The 12427-nt window shown below is 36.8% G+C and overlaps 1 protein-coding gene across 1 annotated transcript; it reads right to left on the bottom strand.

Moving 5' to 3' along the window:
- Positions 1–1056: 1056 nt before the first annotated feature.
- LOC125671642 (reticulocyte-binding protein homolog 2a-like) lies at positions 1057–4922 on the bottom strand. Its single transcript, XM_048907470.2, has 3 exons — positions 4345–4922; positions 2529–2812; positions 1057–2374 (listed from the first exon to the last, which is right to left on the bottom strand). The coding sequence occupies exons 1-3, from the start codon at positions 4727–4729 to the stop codon at positions 2087–2089; spliced, it is 957 nt and encodes a 318-aa protein (XP_048763427.2). The 5' UTR covers positions 4730–4922; the 3' UTR covers positions 1057–2086.
- Between the last annotated feature and the right edge of the window lie 7505 nt (positions 4923–12427).

Here is a 12427-nt window from a genome sequence, read left to right as displayed (position 1 = left end):
ACCATGGTTAAACTAGAAATCACATCAGATCATGGTTAAACTAGAAATCACATCAGACCATGGTTAAACTAGAAATCACATCAGTCCATGGTTAGACTAGAAATCACATCAGATCATGGTTAGACTAGAAATCACATCAGACCATGGTTAAACTAGAAATCACATCATGCCACGGTTAAACTAGAAATCACATCAGTCCATGGTTAGACCAGAAATCACATCAGACCATGGTTAGACTAGAAATTTCGTCAGACCACGGTTAGCGCATTCCTAATGATAATCATGATATTGTAGTAGAGGAGTTTGCTATGTCACTGCATTCTACGTTTAGTGTATACTAAATGTAAAGAAAACTGAATTTTTTTACTCAACGGTGAATTTTATTTTGAATCTCTTCTATGTGTGCCAACAGTTTCATGTGAACTATTTACGGTGTTCAGAGATTTTGATTAGAAAGACATTGTTCCGATACGTAATGAGATACAGTCATTCCTCACAAATCCTTTATTTCTGGGAAATTTCACGAGTGTTGTCCAAACTCCAAACCTACCTGTTACGGTTCACCCGAAACCTTTCATTTTCCCGCGAAATAAGAGAATGGTGAGCGTCGACTTGGCAGGTGTATACGAGTCTTTACACGTATCCGGCCATTGTAGAGAAAAGTGATCGTATTTCTTCCTATCTCGATGTTTTGACGGGCGAGGATATCGCCTTAGTTTAGTAATATTGACTTCAAGTTACTTGTATTGCACACTTAAAAGTGAGAACAAGTACTACGCATATCTCACACCACTCAATATTACATACTGCGCGGATGTGTAAAGCAGTGGCATAGCTTCCATTGAGGCAACCGAGGCAGCTGCCTCGGTAAAAAAAAAAACAACAACACCTTTTACGTTGTTAAAATGTCGATAGCTTCTGGGGGCCTGCGCTCCCCAGACCCCCTGCCTCGGTAATATTCGAACCCAAGCTACGCCTATGTAAAGTCATCGTTTTTGTTATTTTATATCTCATAATAATGTCTCTGTATTGATAAACAGCACACACACACACATATGAATTTTGATAATGAATTTATTGACGTGACGTCATCTGATGAAATCCCAGGGACGTCACGTGATACATGTTCTAAATCAAAATAGCAGTCTGAAGTTTTCCCTTAACTCTGTTTAACAAACCCTGAAGAAAACATTCAGACTTCAACAACGCCATTAAAATAGACTTATAACATCTGATTATATAAACTTTATATCACAATCAAAACAAACTGGCTTACCGGGCCTAGTAATACTGGATCATCATTCCACATCACTGTAGAATTAATCAGGGTTAAATAAATACCGTGATACACGTAAAATACTGACACTGATGTAAATACAGAATACTGACAAGAATATACAATCTTATAATGATATCAAAACACAATACTGATATCAATAAACACAATACTGATATCAAAACACAATACTGATATCAAAACACAATACTGATATCATCAATACACAATGCTGATATCATTACACGATACTGATATCATTTCACAATACTGATATCAATAGACAATGTTGATATCATTTCACAATACTGATATCAATAAATACAATACTGATATCATCAATACACAATGCTGATATCATTACACGATACTGATATCAAAACACAATACTGATATCAATAGACAATGTTGATATCATTTCACAATACTGATATCAATAAATACAATACTGATATCATCAATACACAAGGCTGATATCAATAGACACAATAATTATATCAATATATAATACTGATAGACTTCTACAAAAAACATAAATCCATCATTGGTCCTTTTTCGTCGGAGGAATAGTAGTTATTAGTCCCCTACCAGCCAAGCCGAAGAGGACTATTAGTTTGATAACAATTTAATGATAATAATGATAAATTTGTCCAAGAAGCGAAACACGTTTGGGACAATGCCCGGACTGATCTCTACATCTTTCTCAATAAATATTATGCTTTCAAAAATTCCTATCTATCCGCACACTCATTCTGAACCAGTGTATCAAATAAAAAGACTAGATGTAAATAACTAACATTAACTGCGGAATTACGATCGATCTAGTTGATTTCCGGTTGGAATGGTGTCAACTTGATCATTCCCCTCGATCGCGGCTAGTTGTTTTCGTTGTCGGACAAGTTCGGCCCGTCTCTGCCTTTCCTTCAGCCTCTGTTGCTTTTCCCTGAGCAGTTTTTCACGATTGTCGGAAACCGAGTCTAGTTTTTTGATCACTTGCACCTCTTTTTCACGTTGCATCTGCGCAAACGCTTCCAGAGCCTCGTTTGTGTTTGTCTTTTCCTTTTCTTTGATTTTTTCTAAGCGTTCCTGTTCTTTCCTCTACAAATAAAATACACATGTAATTACACAGAGATTGATGCAGTTGTAAGGATCCCTTAAAAACAGTAGCATATTTTTGTTAATTGTAATTTTAACTAATAAAAACCAAACAATATTTTTAATGTTAAGTTTCTATATCTCCTTTATTACTTACTCTCTTTCTGCTCTCCGCCCTCTCTAGTTTTTCTCGTATCTCGTCTTCGGTTAATGCCCGTTTCTTCTTTCTCCTTTTCTCCAATTTTTCAAGTCTCGGGGGCGGTCTACTCATCATGGCCCCCTCTGCTGTGATCTCAAAACTGACTCCTGAAGCGCCTTGGGCCTGGGGACGAGAAATAAGGCCCTCCTCCCTCAGGGCTTGGATGATCATGGCCTCCTGCATCCTCTCCCGATCCTTCGCACTGGTTCTCATCGGAATTGCCATCCCTGAGATTCCTAAGTCTGAAAAAAGTTAATTAAAAATAATTATTTCCTCAGCTGAGAAACAGTCTTGACATAAACATGCTGAGCTTAAGATGGATCATTGTGATTACCTCGTGACTTTTCCAGACTCATGGATCGTGAATATATTATCTATTTATTTATTTAAATATTTTACTTTATTCATCAAAAGAAAATAAATCTCCTTCGTCGATTGAATGTAGGTCTTCTCCCACAATAATGGATTGAATTCAAAAGAAGGTAGGACAAGGTGATATACGGCAATCAAACTGAATAAACTGTAAATCGGATTGCACCTTTCCCCTTTATCTTTATGAAATCCAATACGGGGACAAATGTAGGTTAAGCAGTGCTTTATTTAAACTGTTCCAGTTGCATTCATGGTAACCCAAATCTTGAAATAGATTTATAAAGGTGTACACGCTAATTAAGTTCACGGCGTTTTGTGTTTTTTCTGTTAATTGTTTGCAAATTATTTATTTATTTTTAGTTTTTGCTTTGTTACCATTATTATTGTCATTATTGTTATTTATTATCATTAGCTTAAAACCACTTTCAAGGTACAAAATTTATTATTTTCATAGTATAAGCATTTCATATTTAACTATGCTTTTAATCATATGCTTTTATTACTTTTTCAAGGTGTGTGGTACATCAAATCTTATAATGCATGTCTAAAACAAAAGTATCATCAGTTACATAAATGCTGTATTAGTACACTATTAAAGATTTCTGTATATGTAAAATTCTCAAGTTATTCTGTGGAACCCTTGGCATCCACACCAACGACACTACAGTTATCAACAGTTTAATGTTTTAATCAATGTGTTTAGTAGGGCGTTAATCACTAACTGTCGAGAACAATGTGGAATCAGTATTGAATTTAATTAACCGCGATATTCCACAACCGCATTGGGACTAGCAGGCTTTAATCAAGTTGTACCCGATGTGTATTGCTGCATGTGCACACCTGTTTGTACCTGTGGAACGACAGGTAAATTGTGAACTGGGTCGAATGTAGAACACAGCAGGGTGAAAAAAAGCACTGTACTCCCTTACAATTCACATACTCAAGTGTTTGATAAACAGAACTCGGAGTAAGGAAAAAATCAAGATTAATATTTGAGGGGAAGTTAATTATCCGTAATTGATTAAACATACTACAATATGTTTGAGAAAATACCAAGTACTTGTTGGTTTTCAATCTATTGAAATTTCCATGAATTTCAATTTTCAGCCTAATTAATTTCGAGACAAAATATAGATCAATGATTTAAAACAACTCAAGGAATGATTGGACGTGCATTGACAAAATCCCTCTGAATGAATTCACGTGCATGATCCACGAGAGATGAAACACTACGATATAACATGGTGACATTTTTTCCCTCTTCATGATGAAATTATGAACATTCTTTCTTATATATCTAATTGCAAATAATTCGACAGACGTAGTTTTGCTTGAGCCCGTTTGAGGCCAGTCTTATGAATTACAGTCTATTCGAGTTTGGACAGATTGACGGGTTACTTACCGAGACCGTCGTTTTCCTGGAATTCCTCCTCAATTCTCTGGATTTCATTCTCGTGGGAAAATTCGGTGATCACATGGGCATACTCATCCCCGAGCCCGGAGTCGGCGCTGTGTTTGGATACCTTGGAAGAGGCGCTCTGTCCCCGGGGAGAGTCTGAGTGGGAGAGCTGAGAATCCAGACTAGCACAAGACCCCGTCAGGTGACTCCCAGTCGATTTCTGGGATTTCGTCCGACGCATTCCGCTCTTTTTCCCGGGCCGGGAGTTGAGGTCTCTCTCAATGTTGATGTCACTGGCGCATTTCTTCAGTTTAGAGTTGTCCCGCCGAATTTCAGCCGGTCCAACAGGTTGGATTCGAATTGTGCCTTTTGATTGTTTACATCCCATGGTGGCGGTGATAGTACTGAATGAAGTTCTGGAGTTTTTTAGTCTTTTTAAATGGCTAAAGAGAATTTTCTTTTCCGATAAATATTTATGTCGAATCCAATGATGATTAACAACAATCCAATTCTTGTTTGAATAGCCCCAGAGGTAACACGTAATAAACAGAGCGATATGGTGTTACCTTGTTGCTAAGGACGCTCAATATAATCACGGGCTTTGCCGATATTTAACGAAGTAATCCGAATGTGTCACGAGCAAGAATTAAAACCGGGTTACAGCTATGAATCCAGAATTGGCAATCTAGGAAAAACAAGTAATTAAAAAGTGATTTAAATTGCAGAGCGAGAGGTCTATATTTTGTAATTAACACCACCTTTGATTAAAATCTCTCATTAGTCAGCATTTTACACGCATCAACATCAAATTTAAAGCCAAAAAGCAGAATCGATATTTTTCTTCATTGGTGTATCTATTTTGTACGAGTGCTTTCAGCTGAGCGATCGATTTTCTCTTTTCACAAGGACCATTACTCTTTGATATGCGCGTATAGACTGTAGACGTTTAATCGTGTACATTTCCATAATAACGCTGTTTTTAACAAATAAAATGTTACATATCTATTTAAATCAATATTTTGGAATGGGTATTTCAGATTTCGCCTCTACGATTTATGTTTATCTAAAGTGTTAAATTTTTGACCCGTGAAAAATGAACTGTGGCAGAGTTTCGTGAAAGACAAGCATAATATTTGTGTATTTCTTTCGACATAGCGCTACAGAGTGTCAAACCATGAAAATACAAGGGAATTTAATCTATCTGTATTAAAGTTTTAAGTCTTCTTCGCACCTCTCTCAGCGGTGTTTCCCTATGGAGGAGTTCATATGCTGGTATGTCTTTTGATGTTTAAAATCAAAATATAAGTAACCATATATAGTTCAATTGAAATATTCCTTGAAAAATTGATAAACATTCGAATTCGACATCTCCATTTCATTCTTTTTTTTAATTTCAAAAAACATTTCTTCACGATCCGATGCTGAAAGTAGCATGCCTTGTTCTGCTTACCTCCCTTTATGCAGTGTATGATTACATGAAAAGAAATTCGAGGGCAAAACATTAATTCAAACTACATTTAATTCATTGATAATCGTTTTGAAGATTATCCCTCGTCTTAGCTGTTCATATCATGGCCTTTGGTGCTAAGCATCCTACAGCTCTGTGTTTTTATGTTTGTCTTCCGCTGTCTGATGATTCCTGTATTGGAATTCAACACTGCAGTCGGCTTTACAAAACCACTCAAAAAGTTATAATAGCTCTCAATCCGAGAATTTTATTTTTTATTGAAAATGTGCTATTTCGATAGTTTAGTTTTGTGTGTAACTTTACCCATAGTCATTCATAAGATCTAAATTAAGTTTAAGATTTTATCAAAATAAAGATTTTGGTTCTATTGGATATATAGCACAATATGGAAATCAATTTTTGTACGGGAAGACAATAATGTAATTTTACTTCATTCAGAGAATATAGATAGGTTTTCTAACACAAATATTGATAACAAAAGTTTATAAACCTATTTTTTTCCTGTCATTAAAATAGTAAATCACAATTTTGCAACAAACATTTTCGACACTAAAAGTGAGAGCTAGTATTACTTTGAGACTGAGACCATTTATTTTGATTGGTTAATATCTTTCCATTTTATGCGTTTAAAAGTTTTGAAAAAAATGTGATGATATGCACCTCTTTTTGATTTAATTTGCATTTCAATAAAGTGTAGCATAAGAGAAATAGCCAGAAGTATATATAGTCATACGATGTGCTTCTTGGTCCATTTATTTGTGTATCATCGGACTGTGCAATATCTCGATATATGACACTTCCATCTTCCCTTTTAATCGTTTACACCGGACCTTTCCGAGCCTTACATTCAGCTTATAAGGCACGTGTCGTGGATCTTCTTACAGACACGTGGATTTCTGATAACTGTGTTCTCTGATGGTCACATTTTAAAACGAGTAAAAAAAATTAGGTAGCGGTGTTGCAATATATATCTGACCATGAACATGTCTCGGTTGAGTTCGTGTGGGTTGACATCAGTACGTCGTCAAGGACAAAATGACCTATATTGGATCTCCTTATTGACCATCAAACTTATCTACAACACTGTGCCTGGGTGACACAGAATATACTTTTGAAAATCCTAGCTTTTAATTCAAAGATAGGTAGATATGTTTTTGTTCAAGAAAAAGGCTCTTTTTAAGGTAGTGTAGGTCTCTAATGTAGAACTATTCTCTTCAGAGAAGAGGACAGGCATAGCCTTCATCCACGTCTCTAAAGAAGATAATCTAGAACATATACCACACAATTATAATTACACTAGTGTAAGTTGGAATCAGTAAAACATATCTTCCTTTCATAATAATACTAGTTATTGGGACCTTCTTCCTTAATCACAAACCACTAATCAACTGGATCCACGTCCTTAATTACAAACAATTAATTATCTGTATTAACTTCCTTTTAATAATTAAAAGTTGATGTCCTTGTATATGATGACCTGATTCTGTCTATTTTAAATACGCAGTGTTAAATTCCACCAATAGTAGTGAGTGAGATTATATAACTTGTCTCTGAATTCTTACTTGTTGATGCGTAGAGAATAAAGCATGTACTTTCCATATCACACCCCCAATGTCGGTCCGACGGTCGTTTCTTTGATCATATAAACATGTCTAGTTTATTATGTTTATAAATGCTTACCCAAGAATGAGGTTGATTGATTGATTGTTTTTGCGTCCCGTCGAGAATTGTTCACTCGTAATGAAACGTCACCAGCTGTAGGTGAAGGACCTAGGCTGAGTGTTCAGGGCAGTAGCAATAAGGGTTCTTTATCGTGCCAACGCCTGCCGCGACAGGGACCTCCGTTTTTTTAAAGGTCATATCCGAAAGACCCGTGATTCTCACTTCTAAATTCCAAGCGTTTGGTGAAGGAGCAATCACTGCCTATTTTAATGCCTTAGGCTTGACTCGGCTATGACACGTGCGGGGGAAACTCACGACCTCCCGGTTATGAAGCTAACGTTAGGTACCACTGAGTTACCGCGACCTGTTACACAAGAATGAGGAGCAGTTCTAAAAACCTGAACAAGTTCTTTTTCTCGAGCGTATATATCACTGGGTAATGATTGGGGCGTGGTATTAGGCGTGATATCGGGCGTGATATGAGTGTAATATGATGTGGGGGTAAGGGGTGTGAAATGAGGCGTAATATGATATGGGGTATGAGGCGTGATATCGGGTGTGATATGAACGTAATATTATGTGAAGTATGAGGCGTGATATTGGGTGTACAATGAGGCGTAATATGATGTGAGGTATGGGGCGTAATAAGGGGTGTGATATGAAGCCTAATATCATGTGGGGTATGGGGTGTAATATGGGGTGTGAAATGAGGCGTAATATCATGTGGGGTATGGGGTGTGAAATGAGGCGTAATATGATGTGGGGTATGGGGTGTAATATTGTGTGTGATATGAGCGTAATATGATGTGGGGTATGGGGCGTAATATTGGGTGTGATATGAAACGTAATATGATGGGGGTTGGGGTGTAATAAGGGGTGTGATATGAAGCGTAATATGATGTGGGGGTAAGGGATGTAATATGGGGTGTGAAATGAGGCGTAATATGATGTGGGGTATGGAGCGTGATATTCGGTGTGATATTAGCGTAATATGTTGTGAGGTATGGGGCATAATATTGTGTGTGATATGAAGCGTAATATGATGTGGGGTATGGGGTGTAATATTGGGTGTGACATGAAACGTAATATTATGTGGGGTATGGAGCGTGATATTGGGTGTGATATTAGCGTAATATGATGCGAGGTATGGGGCATAATATTGTGTGTGATATGAAGCGTAATATGATGTGGGGTATGGAAAAATGTATGTCTTGTTATGTATATTACATACCCAGTAACAGTAAAAATAAATATAGTAAGTTACAGAAACAATGAGGGCTATTCCAGCCAAAAAATATGGGGGGAGGCACTTTATTTTTAAGACAGTCACCCATACAATTAAATTTTCCTCTGCTACCACCACACATACAAATAGATTGTCCCCTGCCACCACCACCCATACACATAGAATTAAGAATTCAATACTGAAAAATCACTTGTATATTCAGATTTTCCTTTAAAGGTAGAGTGTTCAGCTTGAACAAGTTCATATTGGTCTTAATCCTATGTGCATGCAACTATTTCTTAGATAAGCCAGAATTTGTGGTGATTTATATGAACAAATTACCCGAATTTAAATGAATGTTGACTACATTAATGTGAATAAATATTCAAACGTTGATATTGTAATTTGTGATCCATTCTCTAGCCAAACTCAAGTTGTATTGTCATCCTAAGCATGTTGATTTTAATAGTTAACAGAGAAGGTTCGCTCATACCAAAATTATTACACTACCGTAGTGGGCTAATGTTTAGCATTTAGTCTTCTAGCAGTGTTGTAGGTTCGAACCTTGCCCTTGACATAGGCCTCTGTGTTAAAACAGGTTGTACGTGGTGTTTCAGACATGTGTGGCACATCACAACTTTCTTAGAAAATTCGGGCATTTTTAATTTTTTTATACATGAATGCGGGTATTATTATTACCTTGAAAGACCTCACAATAATTACCTCAGCCATTGGCTGATTAAAATGTGGAAACACGTTTCGGTGGGCTTATGGCTGCAACTTCTTTGTTAACTCGTGTACATCATTTTCTCATTCCCTTCCGAGTTCGCCAAACATATATCCCTTAATAGATCATATCTGGAGATGGTGTTACTTCTAATCATGTCACCCCAACAGAAAACAATTCGTTTTCATTTATTCATTCATTTTTGTTGTCATTTCTACACAAACTGAAACATTTACTTTGTTGTCATTTCTACACAAACTGAAACATTTACTTTGTTGTCATTTCTACACAAACTGAAACATTTACTTTGTTGTCATTTCTACACAAACTGAAACATTTACTTTCAATAGAGTTATCTGTCGTTTATCAATATTTTTTCGTACATAATGTAGGATGGCTCCGCTTTTCTTCTTTTATAATAAAAGAAATTTCGCAACATAATACAGACTCTGTAATATCTTCATTTTTATCATAATTCACTAGCACCCATATCTTTTTTAACCTAGAAGACAACCACCCATACAAATACATTTTCCCAACTCACCACTACCCATACAAATACATTTTTCCAAATCACCCCCCCTACCCATCCAAAAAAATATCAACTGCCCCCCCCCCTCCCAATGTTTTTTGCTGGAATAGTCCTGAGATGATACCAGTGTTACATGTATATAGCTGCAGTAATGGCCCCTATCCGATATTTTTTTATTATGACGTTTTCGGGATAGGGCTACAATTCCATAGGATCTCCGTAATGGTGCAAAATAATTTTGTGAATAGCCGATAATAAGCTCTGTGTGTTGGTCCCAAATGTTGTTTATACCAAAAGGAGTACCAACTTTGTGCTCGGACATTAAAGGTGTTTTTCATTAAACATCATGTACAGCATGCAAAATTCTTCGTCTGCTCCGCCATGCTTGTTATCGCGAGATCTCGTAGGTGGATCTACTGAAGAACCTAAACATTGACAATCTGCACGAAAATGTAGTTACTCGAGCCAATCCGACAAACAAAGGGAAAGCATATGGTTGCAGAAATAATTTACACTCTGCTGTTCCTTTTTTTAACTTGATATTAAATCTAAACCTTTTTAATACCGACGAAATAGCTTTCGCCTCCGTATACTTGTCCATTGATGTAAATACTCCTTATATGGCATATGCAAATAACTTGACATCGGAAGTTGAAACATTGAACAGTAAATCAAACATGGCGCACAAATATGAATCGAGAAATTGGATTATGTCAAAATGGTTGAAAACGGTAGAGTAGAGCCTTACAAATCGTGAATTGCGGGTTGTAAAATTATATATTGATTAAGAAACATAGAATATCATTTATTTACGAAAAGAAAGTCAGCAAATGTTTAGAATGATCGAAAATGTTGCGGGAGTGAATTGCGGGAGTGAATCACTCCCGCATTTGCACCATTACGGAGATCATAAGGAGTTGTAGGCTTCTCCCACCCCCACCCCCCAAAAAAAAATCGGAGAGGGCTACATTATTGCGGGCAAGGTATTATATTGAAGAAATTAATTTGTTTTTGAAATAATGAATTTTTTTACTAAATGAAAAAAAGTTTGAAATGTAAGAGAAACTCAAAGCGGAAATTCAACGAGTTGTGTGTGACGGAGCCGTGATACAGCTTATAGAACACACAGCAAGTCACTCATACCCAAGTCATTCTAGCTCTTTTTCATTAATTGAGGATCTGTTCAGTTTTAATGAGAGCGCCCTTTATTTCATTTCGTATCTGTAATTCGTACTTGAACTCCCTCACTCGAAACTCTCTCTGGTGGATTTGGTGCTCGTTTCCAATCATTTATTCTAAAGTGCGCTATTAAGCATAATGTCATACATATATAACCTTGGGCATGGTGACCAAATATTTGAACTTTGCTAAATAAATCTTTAAAATCTTGGTTTAATATGAATGTAATAGAATGATCATTAAAGTTTATTTCTCAACAGATATATTAATCATATACCTATCTGCACATGTACCACTTGATTAATAACAGTTAACGGACTTTGTATATGGGGTGTCGGGCTGATATGTCTGGTATCGGGCTGACATTTTGGGATGTCGGGCTGATATTTTAGGGTATCAGGCTGATGTTTCTGATATGGGGCTGATATCTCGGGGTATCGGGCTGATATTTCTGGAATCGGGGTGACATTTTGGGGTGTCAGGCTGATATTTCTGGTATCGGGGTGACATTTTGGGGTGTCGGGCTGATATATCTGGTATCGGGGTAACATTTTGGGGTGGCGGGCTGATATTTCGGGGTATCGGGCTGATATTTCTGGAATCGGGCTGACATTTTGGGGTGTTGGGCTGATATTTCTGGTATCGGGCTGACATTTTGGGGTGTCGGACTGATATTTCTGGTATCGGGGTGACATTTTAGGGTGGCGGGCTGATATTTCGGGGTATCGGGCTGATATTTCTGGAATCGGGCTGACATTTTGGGGTGTTGGGCTGATATTTCTGGTATCGGGGTGACATTTTGGGGTGTCGGGCTGGTATGTGTCATGGGTGAGGGTATTGTTGTACTTATTTTCACCGCTAATGATTCTTGAATAAGTGATTGTTTACAATTTAATGATTTTATACAATCATTCAAGCAGCCCCAAACACCTGAGAAAGATATATATAGCAACACGGTTTTTGTCATTTCTGTGAGCAGATTTATATAACCCTCTAACTATATATTTAATTAGAATATGTGCGTGATTAAAAAGAAAACAAAAAGAGTTAATAGAGTTAAATGAACCCTATTGTATCTTTTCCGTGCACATGCTGTCATGAGGCAATTTGATAAACAGGTTGAAATATCATGTCATATTTAATCAGCCATATTACTTTTAGATCAGTGGTACACATATACCTTTTTTTTCAAAAATAAAATTCCTCGTGCAGCAAGCGTGGATTCATCGTCAATAGCAACCGCATTTTTTCAATTAATTCTGAAAAGCTGATCAGATCATTTGACGTCATAAG

This window comes from Ostrea edulis, chromosome 4, assembly GCF_947568905.1.
Source record: "Ostrea edulis chromosome 4, xbOstEdul1.1, whole genome shotgun sequence".
Classification (NCBI taxonomy): Eukaryota; Metazoa; Mollusca; class Bivalvia; order Ostreida; family Ostreidae; genus Ostrea; species Ostrea edulis.
This window is presented reverse-complemented; position numbering and strand designations above follow the sequence as displayed.

Excerpts from the sequence above, each read along its gene's own strand:
- LOC125671642 (XM_048907470.2), bottom strand. The coding sequence starts at position 4,729 with ATGGGATGTAAACAATCAAAAGGCACAATTCGAATCCAACCTGTTGGA. Across the intron at positions 2,813-4,344 it reads CCAGGAAAACGACGGTCTCG|ACTTAGGAATCTCAGGGATG; the intron begins GTAAGTAACCCG and ends AACTTTTTTCAG. Across the intron at positions 2,375-2,528 it reads GGGCGGAGAGCAGAAAGAGA|AGGAAAGAACAGGAACGCTT; the intron begins GTAAGTAATAAA and ends TTTTATTTGTAG.